This window comes from Asterias amurensis, chromosome 8 (genome assembly GCF_032118995.1).
Source record: "Asterias amurensis chromosome 8, ASM3211899v1".
Lineage (NCBI taxonomy): Eukaryota > Metazoa > Echinodermata > Asteroidea > Forcipulatida > Asteriidae > Asterias > Asterias amurensis.
This window is the reverse complement of record NC_092655.1, coordinates 14,236,289-14,256,383: the sequence shown is the minus strand read 5'-3', so window position 1 is coordinate 14,256,383 and position 20,095 is coordinate 14,236,289. Positions and strand designations below refer to the sequence as shown.

The window sequence follows — 20,095 nt, the reverse complement described above, 5'->3', positions numbered from 1 at the left end:
GTCCTAGGCAATACTAAGAGATAGGACCAGTTCTAAGTTAGGATGAGTTACTGGTCCTAACTTGGGACCAGTCCTATCTCTTAGCATTGCCTAGGACTAGTCCTAAGTTAGGACTACCTTTGTGAAATCCACCCCCTATCTTTTAATTTAAACGTAGTCCCACATATCTTGCAAGAAGTACTGTATATGTAAGCGCCAGGAGCGTCACTAAGTGCCAGATGTGTGCGCTTTATAGAAAGCCATTTTTAGTATTTACTACTATCAAGAAAGGAAGCATAACTTCGGGGAGGAAATGACATTGGACAACGAGACATGAGTTCTTACCGCTCTCTGGTTCTCTAGCGTTGATTCCAGGGTTGATATCTCTTGTTGCCTCCTTGCTTCATGGTCTTCATTATGCAGAAACTATAACAATCAAAACAAATAGTTATAAACTTATTAATCAGCTGTAAAAACAACAACATTCATGCCAGGAATCTCTTTCTGCTAAGCAATTTTTTTATATATTGAGCAAATCTTTTGTGCTAAGCAGCATTTCATAGAACTGTAGCAGAAAAACATGCGTAAGCAAATTGTACTTCATAAATGATCAAGAACATTTGACAGTGCACACCCCTAATTTAAGTTTGCCTAATTTAAGTTCGCCTGTCTGAAACCAAAATTTACTTGGGTCGACCTAGAACTAATCTATTTTGTTTGACAAGATTCTGGTGCGCCTGTCTGAACGGGTGTTACATTGCATAAGATTATAGTGTTTTCAAAACCATAATTTCTGCTATTGGCCACTCAATAAGCAGAAAATGCGTCTTAAAAGCATATGAAATTGTGCCCTGGTTAGTATGGGGGTTAGTATGGAGCTTGGTGAGGGGGTCTATACGTACATTTTGTAAGTCTCGGGATACTTTCAGCATCTGGATGGTTCTGGCCTTATTCAAAAGGTCCTCTATCTGCATCACCATCTTCTTGTGTTCCCTGAAACAAAAACAAAAAGAACAAAAAATGTCAATCAACAGACCATTATAATAAATAAAAATAATAGTGGGAACTTTGAAAGCGCCGGTATCCGCCGCAAGCATGCTCATGGCGCTGCTCTACCAAAAATTACCAACAAGCAATGAAGTAGAAACACATAATTAGAAAATAAACTTAACTTGATGACTTACTAGTACAAATGACATTTCAAACTGGTAGTTTAAGTTTTTCTTAGGCAATTTTAATCGCAGGTTAACAAGTAATTTTGTTTACTTCTTAAATGGTAAAAATGACTTTTGTTAGTCACTCTCTGAAAACTTGTCCGGTCTCAATTGCCAACACATATAAATATTCTTACCATTGCACTCGTAAACACTCATTATAAATTTGTTTAATAATGATGCATAACTACCAAATATCTACCAAAAAAACAAAGCAGTATGTAATGTTGATTGAGTTTTTAATCCTTTGGTGCATAAGGCGGTCACATAGCGACCACCAAAAACATGTCAAATTGGACTTTGATAACCCGTCATAACTTAAAAAACTACAACATCCATATATACCGCCCTCATTCGGTTGTTAACAGCGATTGTTAAGCTTTCCCTAATGAAACATTTTGAGAAAAACACGGTTGAAACCTTGTATTATTTATTTAATTTTAATTATTCTGTGCACCAAAGGGTTTCTGTTGATTGATCAAGTTTTTAAACTACAAGATACAGCAGAAGTGAGAAGGTGGGTTGGATGCTGGGACCAAACTTACCATTCCAGGATGTGAATGCCTTTTCTAAAGTCTTTACTCTCTGTCATAGCGGCAATCTTTTGCTCTCCAAGTTGCTGGTTAAGAAAAAGACAAGAGGAGGAAACATGAGGTCTGTCATAAAGCCATAAAACTGTTTTTAATGTTTCACGTTTGGATTGTGTGTGAGCATTTGAATTGCCCTTTTTGGGATCTAATAAAGATTAATTGAATTGAATTGTTATGCCTAACCAGCAACGCCAAATGGCGCCTCTAGTGTTTGCAGTTAACTTCCATGGGTGTGTGTGTTATAAAGGGTTTTGGTACCTTTTGTAGATCAAGTTTTTGGCCACGACATGAATCCATACTCACTGTGAATGAAGATGTATGTAATTACCTGGAGAAATTTCAACTCCATTAGTCGTCACGTTTTGGAGAACAAAGTGTAATCACAGAGCAATGTTTTTAGGAGAGTCATGTAAATACACTGCACATGCTAAAATAATTTCAGACCCCTGAGATAATTTTCATAACATTATTTTACTTATTTCTCAAAAACTACAGCACCTCAGCAAGTAATATTTTATGGGAAGCTTTCTACTATCATTATCTTCAAACGGTGAAGATTAATGTAAATCTGTGGACATTGTGTCTTATGTAAGGGTGGATGTCCTTGTGGACGTGTGCAATCATTGTGTTAGCCATAACTCAAGAAGGACTTGGCAAATCAACAAAACTAATATAAATACCCTAATTGATCCATTGAGATCTTCTACCACTCCTCGGTGAATCAAGATGCTGTCTGAAAAGTTGTGAATGAAAGGTCCGCTATCCACCTCAACCTGACCTTGCTTCAGCAGGAACTGAACGTCCAAGTTGCAGTTGAATTTAAAACGTTCATCTCGGAGCCTGTCAATTAATACAAATAATAATAAATGATATTTATAAAGCGCCTTTTACAAAAGTTACAAAGCGCTGTACATTATCTACGAATAAACACAAAATAGTAACAATTTTGCTAAACATAAAAGCAAATGAGTTTTGAAAATGACTTTGAAAGATTCAAGAGATGAGGCCTGTCGGATGTGAAGAGGTAGATTGTTCCATAATGTACATGTAGGTGGCCATACCCCGTGGAGGTGCATGGTGCAGGGGACAAGCGGGGAAGTAGGGAAATAGGAAAACACTAAGAAATGTTTACTCTTCTTATTATTATTTAACATCTTGGAGTTAAACTTTCCAGGGCAGAAAGTCATTGCTGATAAAAAGATCTGGAACTTGGATCCAAATTTTTTAGAAGGTTGAAATGATGGCATTTCCAACTTTTAGTCAGAGATAGTTTTTGTGATTGATTTAGCTTTAATTCACGACAACATAATTTACTTACGAAAAGCAATCAGACACTAGTGACAAAATTCTTCAATCCATTCAGTTGTAATTTTGCGCCTGAGGCAAACAATATGCCGCAAAGCATCTTGGTAATTAAAAATAAGTCTCGACTAGTGACTAGTGTCAAAGTCGCGACTATTTGAGTGAATTTCACTAGTTGCCCAGGTTAATCTCCAATCCAGATTTCTAATTTAGCTTTAGTGCATAATTGTTGCACAAGGCTGTATACTCCCCAGGGAGCTGAGATGGTTTAAGGAATGAGTTGAATGGCCCAGTGACCAGGGGTAATGATGAAGCACTTTCAGACGCCCTTCGGGTGTGAAAAGCGCTATAAAACTGGTGGTTGTTTATGATTATTATGATCAAAGAGCATAATGTGATCTTACCTATTGAGGGCTTCAACAGTATCTTCAATCTCATTCTTCAATCGATCGTCTTCTTCTTGGCGATGTTGTTGGAAGGCGTTCATATCAGCCAGTGTCAACGCCTGAACCTTGACCTGATGCAATAAACAACAATTACAGATGGTCACCAAAAATTCTCACTCCAGGAATGTTGTTAGAAAATCTGGATTGGATATTTGTCAAAAGTAGGGGGGCGACTGGTGAAATTTACTACTCGACTAGCCGCAGCTCAAGTAGTCGCGACATTGAGACTAATCGCTACTAATTTGTAATTTCCAAGATGCATATTGCGCAGGCGCAATAAAGCAAAATTTGCGTTAAAAGGATTGAAGGATTGTGTCACTAATGTCTAAAGTAATAATAATTATAAGTAAGTAAATTATGTTTTTGTGGATAGTTGTGAGTGACACAATTGGTTCACCAAGCAGGTTGTTGCGACTATTTTTGTAGTAGTCGTGGCGGCAGGATTAACCAAGTAGTTGAACAAAGTTTGTTCCAATCAATAGTCGCGACTACAACACTAGTCGCACTAGTCACCCAGTCTTTAGTCAGAAGTATAGTGTTAGAGGACTCAAAAGGGACCTAAATCTGTTGCCATGTCATAACGGACTCAAGCTCTGGGCCAATTATCATGGCTCTGCTTTACCAACAGGGCCCAATTTCATAGAGCTGCTATAAGCACAAAAATTTGCTAAGCATGAAATTTCTTCCCCGATAAAAACAGGATTACCAGCCAAATTTCCATTTGTTACATAGTGCTTGTTACTGGTATTCAGCTTTTGTTTGCTTATCCTGAAAATCACATGGAAATTTGGTTGGTAAACCTGTTTTTATCAAGGAAGAAGTTTCATGCTAAGCAAATTTTTGTGCTTAGCAGCTCTATGAAATTGGGCCCAGCAAAGAATCGGCTCTTGTGGAAGCAGGGAATTCTGTGGTAACATCATGCATATTTAACGTGTTAGCGAGGAATTTTGGCTTGTGCGCCTGCGTACTCCATGTTACTAGGCATTCTACGCTTACACAGCTAGCGCAGAAATTCAGCGCTTGCAGAAAAGTAACCCTGTTTTAGCCCTAGGAGAAGGTGGCAACGGCCTCTGAAAAAACAAAACAATTGTAGCCCACAACTTGGTGGCCTTCAGGCCTTGTGTGTCTGGCGACTTACATAAAAATAAAAAAATAAAAAAATAAAAAAAAAAGTGGAGAGGTGATCGTAAGCGCAGTATTTGGCGTAGGTCCAACGAGTTGGGTTGGTGTCCAAGGGAAACTGAAACTAAAAAATCTTGTCCTATAGTACCACATACCTCCTGTTCACTCAGAGCCTTGGTTCTGCGTAGGCTGCACATACGAGTCCATACATGTGGCTCAACACCTTCAGGACAGTGCGACTCGTTATCCAACTCATCCAGCCCTTTCATCAATACGACCGTCGTATTGGATTGTCTGGCTGATAGAGGGCGCTCTCCGTAGGGATTAGTCATGCCACCGACGGGGGTTTCAGATATGGATCCCTTCTGATCTCTCCGCTGACCTCTGTCAAAATCGATTGAAATCACGAAATCGTTTAAATTCGAGAGAAAGAAAAAGAGAATACAAATAGAGTACATTTGGTTTCATTACCCATTTGGGAAGTCCTGTAAGGGTGTTGTGTTTTAATTTTTTTTAATTGTGATTTTTCCTTGCTTTTATCAGTTGTTAGCTTTTTAATCATTGTCTCATTATTTTGTTATGCTCTTGTGTACATTTATGGAAGGGGCGCAATTTATTATGAATCAATAAACATTATTACATTCACCTAAACCTAGCTTAAGGTTGAATCTGATACCTGAAAAATAATTGCGACCATAAACGGGAAACTATTTTCAGTTGCAGAAGCACACATTTATGGAAAAAGCTTTGCTTGAAAATGTATTTTGTGAGTGTAAGCATAACATATAAAGTTTGGTTTTGTGCAAGCTTATCATGTTTCTACTACAACTTGTGCAGAGAGTTTGGTGATTTGAAACTACTATTAATTGAAACTTCTGATTGTTTTGTGGTCGCTGATGTTTTTTTGCTGATTTATTACTTCATTACTAGTTGTTGCCCAAACCCACAACAATTGGGGAGATAGGACAGTTTCTCATGCTGGTCCACTACATTGGAACAACCCTGCCTCTTAATAATCGTATGTCATCTATTCCTAAAGTTCAAACAGGCCCTCAAAATCAACTTTTTCACTGCTGCTTTTCACTAGATATTTGTGTTTGATTCCTTGCGCCACAAGCTTCACTTGTGATTGATACCAGTGCATTATAAAGTGTTCTTCTTATTGTTTTTATTATTTGTGAACGAAACTGTAAACGGCGCAATAAACTGGCTCTTACCTGGGCCTTCTCCGATAAAGCTTAAAGAGCTGATCCACATAGATAGCATGAACATCAGGGAACTCCTTACGAAAGTTCTTCTCCAACACTTTGTCCTCAGCGACCCGAATGTCGTAGGTGTCTCGGTAGGAGTCTACAACACGCTTGGCCTTCAAAACAGCTTGGGCCGTCTCTTGCTGTTTATGAAAAGATGTGTACAAGACTTTCATTTAAGCTTTCTTCCGGGAAGAAGCATCTGGTGCTCGATATGGGACATGGTAGTCCCCCGCCCCCCTCTCCCTATTGTGCCTTCATTGTGTACTGGATATTGCAGCAATAGGGGACTTTTGGGGCGCTTGGTGGCAGCAGACTTACCAGGTAAAACCATTGTTCTCGGTAATGTGCGCATGCTCAGAACTACGTAAACAATGGAAATTTACCTGGTAAGTCTGCTGCCACCTAGCGCCTCAAAGTCTCCCATTCTTTAGAGTAATCTTTTGTGGGTGTTTTGCTGTTATTGATGTTGTTGTTGTTGTTGGTTTTTTTTTTTGGGGGGGGGGAATGGGGGGGGCTATATACTTCTGTACATGCGGAAAATGGGTGTGCTAGGGTATGGGAACATTGACACACCTTAAAGGCCTCCTCAAGTGAAATCACAAGTCCGTGATCATTCGTAGGCCAGATACAACAGTTACATCAATGCCTCTAACTGTCCGAACATTTCAGTATCATCCATTTTTGCATGATAGGTAAACCATGCCAGCCTGCAATACGTTATCATGCGATGAATGCATATAGATAGTGTACTTGTGTACAAACACAGCTCTGCACCCAATGCCCAATTTCATAGAGCTGCTTAGCACACAAATTTGCTTAGCATGAAATTTCTTCATTGATTAAAACAGGATTACCAACCAAATTTCCATTTGTTGCATATTGCTTGTTACTAGTGTTCAGCTATTGTTTGCTTATCCTGAAAATCACTTGGAAATTTGGTTGGTAATCCTGTTTTGATCAAATTTCATGCTACGCAAATTTTTGTGCTTAGCAGCTCTATGAAACTGGGCCCTGTTGTGTCAAAACCTGTGCAGTTTTTATTTTATTTGGATATATATTCTCAACGCTCTACTTAGAGTCGAAAGAGAAGAGAAAAGAAAATTAAGAAATTTTAGTTTTAGATGTGGGAGGGAAAACACCAGGGAAAACCAACTGACAACACTAGGGCCCAATTTCATAGAGCTGCTTAAGCAAAAAATTAATTGCTTAGTAAAATCAGATTACCGGCCAAGACTCCACGCAATTGTTATGCTAAGTAAACAACAGCTAAATACTAGTCATAAGCAATGTATATGGCATGAAATTATGGCCAGTAACATGTGTAAAACAAGCGAGCTATTTTCGTGCTTAAGCAAATGTTTTGCTTAAGCAGCTCTATGAAATTGGCCCCTGAGCTTGGGTCCAATGAACTATCTCAGCCACTGTTTTGCCCGTGTTAGAGTGCACTTAACAGTTGTCTTACCTTGAGAGACCTCTTGCTATCCAGCTGCCTATTCAGCTCATTCTCCTGGGCATCTAGTTCCTCTTCAATAAGAAGCTCTCGGTTCAAACGAAGAATCTTCAACTCCTCCTGAAGATGGAAGAGAAAAATGTAGACAAGATGATGTCAGTATGGATTTGTACAATCTCATTTCTTTGGAATAGTCTTCCTGTGCATATTGGCCAGGCTAGTTCTTTACCCTGTTTTTAAGTCTCTGTTAAAACTCCTTTGTTTGAAGCCGCTTATTTATAATTCGCTTTTTTGTAATTGTATCTTTCACTCATTGTATATTTTAATTGTTCTCTTTATATGCGCTTACAGGCTTTTGCATCAGGCACTTTACAAATGTCTTTATTACTATTACTATTACTATTACTATTACTATTACTATTACTATTACTATTACTATTACTATTACTATTACTATTACTATTACTATTACTATTACTATTACTATTACTATTACTATTACTATTACTATTACTATTACTATTACTATTACTATTACTATTACTATTACTATTACTATTACTATTACTATTACTATTACTATTACTATTACTATTACTATTACTATTACTATTACTATTACTATTACTATTACTATTACTATTACTATTACTATTACTATTACTATTACTATTACTATTACTATTACTATTACTATTACTATTACTATTACTATTACTATTACTATTACTATTACTATTACTATTACTATTACTATTACTATTACTATTACTATTACTATTACTATTACTATTACTATTACTATTACTATTACTATTACTATTACTATTACTATTACTATTACTATTACTATTACTATTACTATTACTATTACTATTACTATTACTATTACTATTACTATTACTATTACTATTACTATTACTATTACTATTACTATTACTATTACTATTACTATTACTATTACTATTACTATTACTATTACTATTACTATTACTATTACTATTACTATTACTATTACTATTACTATTACTATTACTATTACTATTACTATTACTATTACTATTACTATTACTATTACTATTACTATTACTATTACTATTACTATTATTATTACGACTACTATTATTATTACGACTACTATTATTATTACGACTACTATTATTATTACGACTACTATTATTATTACGACTACTATTATTATTACGACTACTATTACTATTACTATTACTATTATTATTACGACTATTATTATTATTATTATTACTATTATTATTATTATTATTATTATTATTATTACTATTATTATTATTATTATTATTATTATTATTACTATTATTATTATTATTATTATTATTATTATTATTATTATTATTATTATTATTATTATTATTATTATTATTATTATTATTATTATTATTATTATTATTATTATTATTATTATTATTATTATTATTATTATTATTATTATTATTATTATTATTATTATTATTATTATTATTATTATTATTATTATTATTATTATTATTATTATTATTATTATTATTATTATTATTATTATTATTATTATTATTATTATTATTATTATTATTATTATTATTATTATTATTATTATTATTATTATTATTATTATTATTATTATTATTATTATTATTATTATTATTATTATTATTATTATTATTATTATTATTATTATTATTATTATTATTATTATTATTATTATTATTATTATTATTATTATTATTATTATTATTATTATTATTATTATTATTATTATTATTATTATTATTATTATTATTATTATTATTATTATTATTATTATTATTATTATTATTATTATTATTATTATTATTATTATTATTATTATTATTATTATTATTATTATTATTATTATTATTATTATTATTATTATTATTATTATTATTATTATTATTATTATTATTATTATTATTATTATTATTATTATTATTATTATTATTATTATTATTATTATTATTATTATTATTATTATTATTATTATTATTATTATTATTATTATTATTATTATTATTATTATTATTATTATTATTATTATTATTATTATTATTATTATTATTATTATTATTATTATTATTATTATTATTATTATTATTATTATTATTATTATTATTATTATTATTATTATTATTATTATTATTATTATTATTATTATTATTATTATTATTATTATTATTATTATTATTATTATTATTATTATTATTATTATTATTATTATTATTATTATTATTATTATTATTATTATTATTATTATTATTATTATTATTATTATTATTATTATTATTATTATTATTATTATTATTATTATTATTATTATTATTATTATTATTATTATTATTATTATTATTATTATTATTATTATTATTATTATTATTATTATTATTATTATTATTATTATTATTATTATTATTATTATTATTATTATTATTATTATTATTATTATTATTATTATTATTATTATTATTATTATTATTATTATTATTATTATTATTTGCGATATTTTAAAGATTGACACACAGCAGTTCAAGATTCAAACTTTGACGATCTTTTATTGCTCTTTGGTTATTAGATAAAGAGAGTGTGACATTGTTGTGATGTTTGGCTTTAGAACTAAGGGTCTTGTCTCACAAGGCAACTTTTACAGGCAACTTGGAGGCAACCAACCACTTTGGTAGCACATGGCTAATTTTTCAAGCAATGTCTAATGGTTCCTAGGTCCCCAAACTTATGACACTTGCAACACGGACTGTATCCCCTGTAGAGAGTTTTTCGGACTCTATTCCTACCTGGTATATCACCATCTCAGTCTTGATCTTCTTATGAAATCGATCAACGAGACGGTCATCAAAGTTGGACGTGGTGTCCGCAATGATGGTCTGTATCTTCTTCATCTCGGCTTCAAGGGTCTATGTTTGGAGAGAAGAGATAAAATCAACATTCAGTTTATTTGTTTTGCCATCTTTTTTTGTGTGTCACCCTATCCAATGTTCATCCCTTGCTTTTCTTCTGTGTGCTTTCTGACTCTCTCTCTCTCTATTTATGTATTTTCACTTCACTGCTTATGTTACACTTGGTTACCTGTTCATGTTTGCTGTGTTGAGAAAGACTCGGCTAGGGTCAAAACGTCAGGTCATTAACCATTTTTTTTGCATTTAAACCATAGACCCTTTCGGTTGGTAAATAGTTTGCAACAGCTAATTCTATTTCCTTTTTTTTTCTTTTTTAGTGTGACACCTAAATTTTTCTTGTGCTTCTTCCTTTTCTTGCTTTTCTTGATACATTCCATCGAGCTTTGCTTAGATAGGCACTCAACATAAGATAGCCGGACTGCATCACATCAACAAAGCAATGTCACACCCGCATCGATAACACTTCACAATTAAAACCCCCAAACTGATTGGACACCCAACTTGGCGTGACACTCCTCTATCGTAGGGGAGGTGGAACACTTACAAACGGAAACCTGCCAAAAGCAAGTTTCTAGATGACACAGAGGATGGTTGACACTGGATTGAACCAGCTTCAACAAGCCACTCACCAAAAGAGATTTACACATGGTTGTACCCGCAAGTTTACTAAGGGAATCAATGTGTGGTGAAGAGGTTTTCAACTAGTGGTTTAATCCCAACGAGGCCTGGTTCTTGATCATTTTACCGAGACGAAGTCGAGGTAAATTATAAAGAACCAGGCCTCGGCGGGTTTAAACCACTAGTTGAAAACCGATTCAACACACTTTGATTCCCATTCATAAATGTCTTTTCGGTCAAAAACATCATCACTTTTTGGTCAAAAAGTTAAATAAATGCAAAAATTATAATTGTTAAATGATTTCTTTCAACACAACACCCCTCCAGCTATGAAATGGTAAAGCCCTCCGCCACCCTCGGGTAAACAACTCCTTAAGGGAATGCTGTGCACGTCGCGCATATCGCATGATGTGGCACAACTGTTTCAGCCGTTGCTCTTGACCAATAGGAATGAAGAAACTGTCTTATAAGAACAGGTGAAAGGTCGCGTGTCACGCCCATGAATTAACACTTTTTACCGGTCATAAACAAAGGTTTATACACACCCACGTGACGCGCTCTCCACCAATAGGAATAGCGAAACTGTCTGAGGTATTCATTAATATTTATTTATAGTTTCTTTTTAAGCCACTCACCATTTTGCAAACAATAAAAATTAACAATTACCAAATCAAACAAATTGTAACCACTGAGCAACGCGCTAAGCACTGTTGGCGCACAAACGTCACCATGATGACGACTTCTTTCATAGTCTCTTATACCTTTCTGTATTTCTCCCTTTCTTCGTTGAGTTCCTTGACTTTCCTCTCATACTCTTTATGAGCCTTCTGTTCATCCTCAGACCACTCCTCTGGATCCTTGGCCATGAAGGTTGGTATTGGAACATCCTACCAAAGAAAACAAACAATAATAATAATCATAAAGCAGCTTTTAATTAGCGCCCTTAACCCCAAAAGGGTCCTGAGGCGCTTTACAGACAAAATTTAAGCAAGTTAAGAAAATTACTGAACAATTTAAGATCAACAGATTGAGAATGCTTCAGAAAATTACAAGCGTGGAATAACACACACTAAACATTTAGGTTAGATAAAAACAATTTAAGATACACAGTTTAAGAAAATTACTAACGTCCACTAGCAATGATATAAATTGAAAATTGAAACGGGCAGATTGAAAATCTTACAAAAAGGAGAACTAAGACAATCCATTAAAAAAATTTGTTAAGAAAAAAGGACATGATTGACTTTTTGACTGATTTTTTTTTGAATGAAATAAAACTATTACTTAAAGCTGCCTCTAAGCAGAAAATACTCGCTGATAGCTTTAAGCATAGCACTCATGTTCATCCTACTGTACCTTCTTGAGCTCATCTTCCTTCTTGATCTCCAGGACTCCGCCCATCATCATATCAAGAGCGCGGTCTCGGGCGTTGTCTCCTTTCTCTCGAAGTTTCCTCTCTTCCTCTTTGGCCTCTTCTTCCTCCATTTTGGCCCGCTGCTCTGCGGTGATGAACTTCTCAACTTTTACCTAGAATAATTTTTTGGGTTAAGATTTTAATAACTTTTGTTTTCATTCATTCATTCATTCATTCATGCATTTCATCATGATATAAAAACATGAAATTCTATATGCCTCGTAAAAAAAAAAAAAAAAAACGACCACTATATAAAAAAAACTTTAAATGGTCTCACAAACATAACCAGAGTCTGATTTTGCAAAATTTGTCCAACTTAAACTGTTAGGTTTTTATTAGGGTTATCGTAGGGTGTCATTGCCGAGCGGTTAAGAGCATCGAATTCAAGTTCTGGTGGTTAAGTCATCAGAGTGTCGGTTTGAATCCTTGTTGTGACATGTGTGTCCTTGAGCAAGATGCTTTATTGTAATTGCTTCTTTCCAACCATGGGTATACATGGTTACCTGCGAGGGTACAGGTTGATATTGTGTTTGAAAAGACTTCTTTAAAGGATTTGGGTACTTTTTCAAAATTTCCATAGATTTACATTAAACTTACAGTGTATGAAGATAATGATAGTGGAAAGCTTCCCTTCAAATATTACTTACTGAGGTGCTGTAGTTTTTGAGAAATTAGTAAAACGATGTCATGAAAATACGTTTGTACATGCTTAAAAAAAATTTCGTCTCATGAGACGAAAATTATTTTCATGACATTGTTTTACTCATTTCCCAAAAATACAGCACCTCAGCACGTAATATTTTCAGGGAAGCTTTCTACTATCATTATCTTCGAACTGTGTAAGTTTAGTGTAAATCTGTGGACATTGTGTTTTTTGTCCTACAAAAAATACATACACCCTTTAATGGCTCTGCTTACCGCAAACCTCTGAGCTTACGATCACCATTCTCTGCCTGACGGCAAGCACCAAATTTCTGAGCTAACTGTGTAAGCGTAGAATGTCTAGTAACCTGGAGTGCGCACACACACAAGCTCAAACTCCTGCTTACCCGTAAAATGCACTTGACAAAAACACAGAATTCCCTGCTTGCACTTAGCAGAGCCATGAAATTGGGCCATCAAATGATAAATGTATTATTGGATTATTGAGATTTCTTACCTCGCTATCCTCCACAGTGAGCAGTTTCTCCGGCTTCTCATCATCGTCCATCTGTGGTTTCCACACCTTCTCCTTACTGGACAGATCCTCCATGATCTTCATGATCCGCAGGTTCCGATCGTTGATCCGGCCGATCTCCTGCTCCCGGGCGCGGAAGATCTCGTCAAACTCCCGATTGAAGGCCATCTTGATGCGGTAGATGGCGTCTTGGAGGAGGATGATCTGGTTGCGTTTCTGCTGGCGAGTGTGAAGCTCGAATTGACTGTAGAACAGATCGCTTCCGCCGCCATATTGGGCGCCGAGGCTGCCGATGGTAGAGGGTTGCTCTTTACCATCACCTTCTTCCGACTCGTCATCGGCAAACTCGGCATCACTTGCCTTCAATGAATGAACGTAGATGAGGATTGGTTACAGGGTAGGTACTAGGAAACTGAAACTTCCTCATTGTCTTCGCTCTATGGTATGGGGGTTCTTGGCTAGTACAGTGATTGAGTTCTCTTTTCTGAGAGTCTTTGGTTTCCACAACCAGAATCAATAAATGAAATGAAAAAAAAAATTTGTGGCGCTTCCTGTCAATGCCCAAAACTGAGGTTGTTTGCTCACCAGAGACAAGAATAAGAGCTTTCAATTAATACCTTAAAGGAAGGGTAATGATAAGTTGTTGGCCTCGTAATGCTGATTTAAAGCCATTGGACCCTTTCACTAAACGGTGTTGTCCAAGGCCCACACTTCGTGTATCCCAACTTCTATATCAAATAACAAACCTGTGAAAATTTGGGCTTAATCGGTCATCGGAGTTGAGAGAAAACAACGGAAAAACCCACCCTTGTATCTGCGCATTTCGCCGTGTCATGACATGTGTTTACTATAAATCCGTAATTCTCATTAACGAGAATTGATATTGATTCCTGTTTTCTCAAAAAGTAAAGCATTTCACGGAATAATATTTCAAGAGAAGTCTTTCACCACTACCTTCTGTAAACCCTGTAAGTTATTTGTAAATCTGTGAACTTTTTTTTTCTTCCTGCACCGAAAGGGTCCAATGGCTTTAAAGGCAAAATCATAAATAAAGACTGCCTCTTTAGCTTTAGTCAGTGGGTCAGGGGACTTCTTGTATAAACTTCACTATCCTGGAGTGTCTCCAATGAATTGGTCTCCGTCTCAAGTATAAATTCCAAAATACTTCAGGGACTCAAATGGTGGCAGCAGAGATCTGGAGTGAATTTCCATTCTTATTGCGATTTGAGGTAAAGACATGCTTAAGAATCGTACATAGCACATGGTATTTTGGCTAGTAACCTATTTATAAAAGCACAACTGTTTAGTGCTCTGAGCAGAACAATTTTTTAAGGTGTAAACGTAATGGTTACCAAGAAAATTAGGCGCCCATCTTGTGCGTTCACCATGGAATTTTTTAATTATTCAATTTCGTTAGGTTAGCATGCCTTTTCGTGTGTTTACTGTTAGCAGCTCAATGAAAAGGAAATTGCGCCGTAAGCACCAAATCGGCCGTTAGGCAGGCCTTTGGGCCTGCTCTGCTTACGCTTGTGCTGAAGCAGCCTTTTATGAAATTGAGTTGAACTTTTGATTGGCAACTCTCATCTCACCTTGGTGTTATTTCCCTTGGGCTGTACCTCCACTATCTCCTTCCTTGCCTACAGAAACAAAAAAACATGACAATGTTACAAATAAATAAAAATAGCCTCAACCAAAAATTTTTAAAAATGTACACATTTTAATTTGTATGAGCCTTCAACTTTGAAATTTGTCAGGCCATTGATGTTGTTTCACGAAATGCTACTTATTTTATAGTAGCGTGTCAGATTTTTAGATTCACTCTATCAAAGGTTGGACGTGAAGAAGGTACGTGAAGCCTCACGTTTTTGAAAACTATATAAGAAAGAATCCTAAAATATAGTATTCAAACTGCCTCTAGCTACCAGGCAATCTCGGTGGTCTAGTTGGTAATAAGACACTGCTCTAGATTTGCAAAGGTCCTGGGTTCAAATCCCACCCGAGTATTATGCCTGTGATATTTTTTCACAGAGCTCCGGAAAGTACTGAGTATACAGTGGTAACACACATCGGTGTGTATGGGTAAAACCAAATTAATATATGTATGTCAGAAAGGTCTATAAAATAACAACTGAATGTAGCTTGACTTACAGCCATCTCAGCAACTTCAATGCTTCTCATCTTGGTGACAAATGCCAACTCATCCACCTCCTTCTTTGTCTTGTCTCTCATCGGGTAGTTACCAACCTCCAAGTTCATGTGAAATGCCTGCAATATTAAAAATCATTGTCACTTCCTGCATCTGTCTAGGCTTGATACTTCACGGAGGCAATGAAGGCAATTGCCTCCATGCCCCCTGGTCATTGCCTTGGTGCCCTTAAAATGCTCCAGTAGAAATTTCCTCATTGGGTGCCGTAAACCAAGGCGAAAATGCCTTGGTGCCCATGCCCAAAGCATACAAGCCCAGAGTCTATTACTCATTTGTATTGAAATGTACACTCTGTCTTCCCCCAAGAAAAAAAAAACTTTCCTTCCAATAGGAGACTTTCTGTGACCATAGGTGGCAGCAGACTTACTTAGGTAAAGCCATTGTTCTCAGAATTATGCGCATGTTCAGAACTACGTAAACAATGCAAATTTACACAGTAAGTCTGCTGCCACCTTGCGCAGGAACGTCTCCCATTGTAACACTAATAAAAATGTTGGCGGAGCTCTCGTGACAAAACGGCTGTCGATTGTCTCTGTGTTTTTTGTTTTATTTATCAGTTTCTCTTCATGTTTTGTCTTCATTTTACGGTACAATAATGCCTCATGAGTGCTTCTTGATTTTCATACTTAATTGTCTCTTCAATCTGTCTGTTTATTGTTCTAAATTTGTTTGTGTTTTCGTCTGCACTGTTTTTGAATCAAGGCAAAGTTTTAATTTCCCCAGTGTAGGATAATAAAGTTCTTATCTTATCTTAATAACAACATGCAGTTATTGTACAGCAACTGTGACACAAAGTCTCTATATAATGCAGAGTTGGTGACCATGCAGTGCAGGCACATGCACCTCGCGTCTGGAATGAGCTTCCACAGTGCATGTATCTACAGCTCCTCTTCCTTGGACACTATAGAAGGCTCTGAAAAAGCACCTATTTAAACAATGACTTCATGTCTAACTGTATTATTGTCTGATTTTGTTTAGACTTTGTTAAGCGCTGCTCCTACCTTGATGCTTCTTCCTTTTACCAGCATGGAGTCCCAGCATTCATTCTTGATCACCTCTCTCAGGTAAGTCTTGGACAGGTCATCCAGTTCCATATTGACACGCATCTATAAAAAAGAAATAGACAGTAAATATATAGATCATCTGTATTCACAGCTCCGAAACTGGTTTGCAAATGATGTGGCTACTCCATGGTCGAGCCAAAGGGGATGCGAAGGCCCCTTTTGGCAGCCAGCCACCTTGACCCATTTATGACCATGGAACACAGTCACAGATCAAAACTGTTTGACTGTATCACCTAAAATAGCACAAGTTTACTTGCCAGGATGTACGCACACGCCGAGATACAACATTGTTGCGCAGAACAAAATCAAGATTCAACCCTTTTTGAAATCTCAATTCTAAAAAGAACTGTCCGGCTTTTTAACTACTACCTGGGCAGAAGGTAGAAAATCGGCTTGGACTATTACTTTAGCTTAGAGGATCGTTATTAACTTCACTACCACAGAGTGAGTTCTTAATTGGTCACAACCATTCGACAAGCTTGCTCCAGCCATCGTCAGGAGACTGTTAAGAGGGCGATTTAGCTTTTGAAAAAAGCTGCCTTGGGCCATGACTATTATGTTTGATATGAACCTTACCTCTTGGACCTAGCCATCGTCAGGAGACTGTTAAGAGGGCAATTTAGCTTTTGAAAAAAGCCGCCTTGGGCCATGACTATTATGTTTTATCTGAACCTTACCTCTTGGACCTAGCCATCGTCAGGAGACTGTTAAGAGGGCGATTAAGCTTTTGAAAAAAGCCGCCTTGGGCCATGACTATTATGTTTGAACTGAACCTTACCTCTTGGACCTTAGCTTCCCCCATGGCCTGTAGTCGTTGCTGTTCCTCAGAGTCGAGATTAAACTCATCATGTCCGAGCTGTTCTATGTCTGGTAAGCCCTCGTTCTCTTTCATCATGCTTTGGATCTGAAGGACGCAAGATGAGAAATTCTAAATTGTATGATGTAAGCAGAACCCAATTTCATAAAGATGGATTATTTGATCCCCATCTATAAGCTGTAAGCTTTAAAACAAACTTGGTGTTCACTTGTTGGTTAGTTGGAAGCATAGAGTTATAAAGAACTAGAGGGCGCACTGGCTTATATACGCCACCCGGCATGCGCGCAGGCGGCCATTTTCTAAGTTGACAAAACAGGCATCGCACAGCGTGTGTTTGTGCAGCCATTTTGTAAGTTGACAAAACAGCATCGCGTCAGCGTTCAATAAACACAAATTCCAACGTGTACTTCATATTCAACGCGCGTGCAGAATGGCGCGCGTGTCTCCTTGCGGTCCCATCGCGTTTGTGCAAGAAGCATCACCAGTGCGCCCTTTAGTTCTTATATATAACTCTATGGTTGGAAGCTGAACTGAGGTTCTCACACAAACGCAGCATGCCAACATCTTTTTTTATGTAACTGCACCTGATTGGTTGAAGAAGGGTGCCCTGCCCATTTGCAACAAGGAAACCCCCAAAAAGCCTTAGGGAAAATATGTGCAAGGTCATGAAAAGGACAGGGTTTGGCTAGCCCATCCAACATGACAAAACTAGCTAAGGTAGGTGGCACCACAACGGTTGTGGGTGCACAGTCCACTCAATAATGAATTTTATCCGAAAGTGATAAAATTGATTATAAGGCAAAGCCTGCACGGTTAGACCCAGATATGCACCAGATCTCTACATGCAATTTAACTACCAAAATAAAAATCCATAGCTGACAATAGCTGCACATGACATCAGTGCAAGGAGTTTGTAGGATATTGTGCCACAGAACCTTGTACATTGTAAACCATAAGAAGGTGCTATTGACCCATTTCACCTCACGACATTATCAGAAAAATCTTGAATGCGCCATACTGGTGGGCAATTTCACTGTGCTTTTTCATGTATAACTCTATGCATTGAGTATGCTGTGCGTTATGCAGTGAAGTACCCGTTTTAGGCGATTCGGCGTTAATACGCGTAATCCTAACTTGCCCACCAACATGGGAAGCGTGGCATCAGTCGCCACGTGTGACAAGCGTGCAAGGGGTCAATAAAGGAATAGGTAGCATAATTCAAACGTAGTCCCACATACCTTGCAGGATTATGTATTATGTTACAGCACCATGAGCGTCGCTGAGTGACGGAGATGCACGCTATATAAGAAGCTACTATTATTACTAGTATTTATATAATAATAATAATAATAACCCGTTTTTATATAGTGCTTTTCACAACCGGAGGGTGTCCCAAAGCGCTTCACATTATTACCCCTGGTCACTGGGCCTTAAATCACTCCTTAAACCATCTCCGCTCCCTGGTGGGGAGTATGCAGCCTGTGCAACATTAATATGCTTTACTCGGCTAAATGGAGAGATTCATACAAACTTACCGTTCTTCTCAGCTCTCTGATGTCACCACGCAGACCTGTTTTGAGCTCAGCATACTGGTTGTCTTCTTCTCTCAAAGCCTGATGATTAAATAGAGAGACAAGACTTGATTAAAGGCAATGGACACTATTGGTAATTACTCAAAATAGTTACTGGTATAAAACCTTTATTGGTGACGAGTAATGGGGAGAGGTTGATGGTATAAAACGTTGTAAGAAACGGCTCCCTCTGAAGTGCCATAGTTTTCGAGAAAGAAGTAATTTTCCACGAATTTGATTTCTCGGCCTCAGATTTAGAACTTGAGGTCTCGAAATCAACCATCTAAACGCACACAACTTCGATGACTGATTGAGCTCAAATTTTCTCAGGTTTGTTATTTTTTGCATATGTTGAGATACACCAACTGTGAAGGCTAGTCTCTGACAATTACAAATGGTGTCCACTGCGTTTAACACCTCAATGGAAGCAAACAGATACTTGTGGCATGGGGCTGTTTTCATAAGCTTGCCAGTCATCAAAAGTATTTGCTTCTTCTTTTGAAGACGAGCAGAGTTCACTGTACAAGGCTAGCCTTTGGGTATATTGGCCCCCGCCTCTTGAATGATCTTCCCTATAACATCCGGGCAACTACCTTAGCTGCTTCTTTCCACTCGCGCAAACAACTCGCAACTGTTGTCCAAACGTTTTTTTTTATCTTTGGAACGATTGGTGCACATTCCGAGATGCCAATATGGCGGCTCCCTGAAATGAAGATGGCGCGCACCGAACAGAGTATTTTTTTAAACTTAGTTTTTTGCTATAGGTAGTCCTCTTTTGTACATCATTTCTTCAACTAATTAACTTTGTTACTTTAAAACTTCAATATAAATCACCGAACATACAATGTTATTATGTTTGTGACAAAGAAATAATACTGTATGCTTGTCTGCTATTTTAAAAACCACTCGCCAACACCTCAGAAGTGTGTT

General features: G+C 36.2%; 1 protein-coding gene across 1 annotated transcript in view; it reads right to left on the bottom strand.

Annotated features, from left to right (window-relative positions):
• The window catches only part of LOC139940760 (cilia- and flagella-associated protein 43-like), a 33,969-nt gene that overhangs the window by 2,479 nt on the left and 11,395 nt on the right, over positions 1–20,095 (bottom strand). The window contains exons 15-31 of the mRNA XM_071937137.1: positions 19,130–19,207; positions 17,556–17,681; positions 16,715–16,819; positions 15,656–15,772; positions 15,097–15,144; positions 13,490–13,867; positions 12,273–12,443; positions 11,678–11,803; positions 10,176–10,295; positions 7,369–7,476; positions 5,871–6,046; positions 4,809–5,037; positions 3,490–3,602; positions 2,464–2,623; positions 1,739–1,812; positions 882–972; positions 325–405 (exon numbers count right to left, since the gene is read on the bottom strand). Of these exons, the coding sequence (XP_071793238.1) occupies positions 325–405; positions 882–972; positions 1,739–1,812; positions 2,464–2,623; positions 3,490–3,602; positions 4,809–5,037; positions 5,871–6,046; positions 7,369–7,476; positions 10,176–10,295; positions 11,678–11,803; positions 12,273–12,443; positions 13,490–13,867; positions 15,097–15,144; positions 15,656–15,772; positions 16,715–16,819; positions 17,556–17,681; positions 19,130–19,207 (2,301 nt within the window). The remainder of the gene's footprint in view (positions 1–324; positions 406–881; positions 973–1,738; positions 1,813–2,463; positions 2,624–3,489; positions 3,603–4,808; positions 5,038–5,870; positions 6,047–7,368; positions 7,477–10,175; positions 10,296–11,677; positions 11,804–12,272; positions 12,444–13,489; positions 13,868–15,096; positions 15,145–15,655; positions 15,773–16,714; positions 16,820–17,555; positions 17,682–19,129; positions 19,208–20,095) is intronic.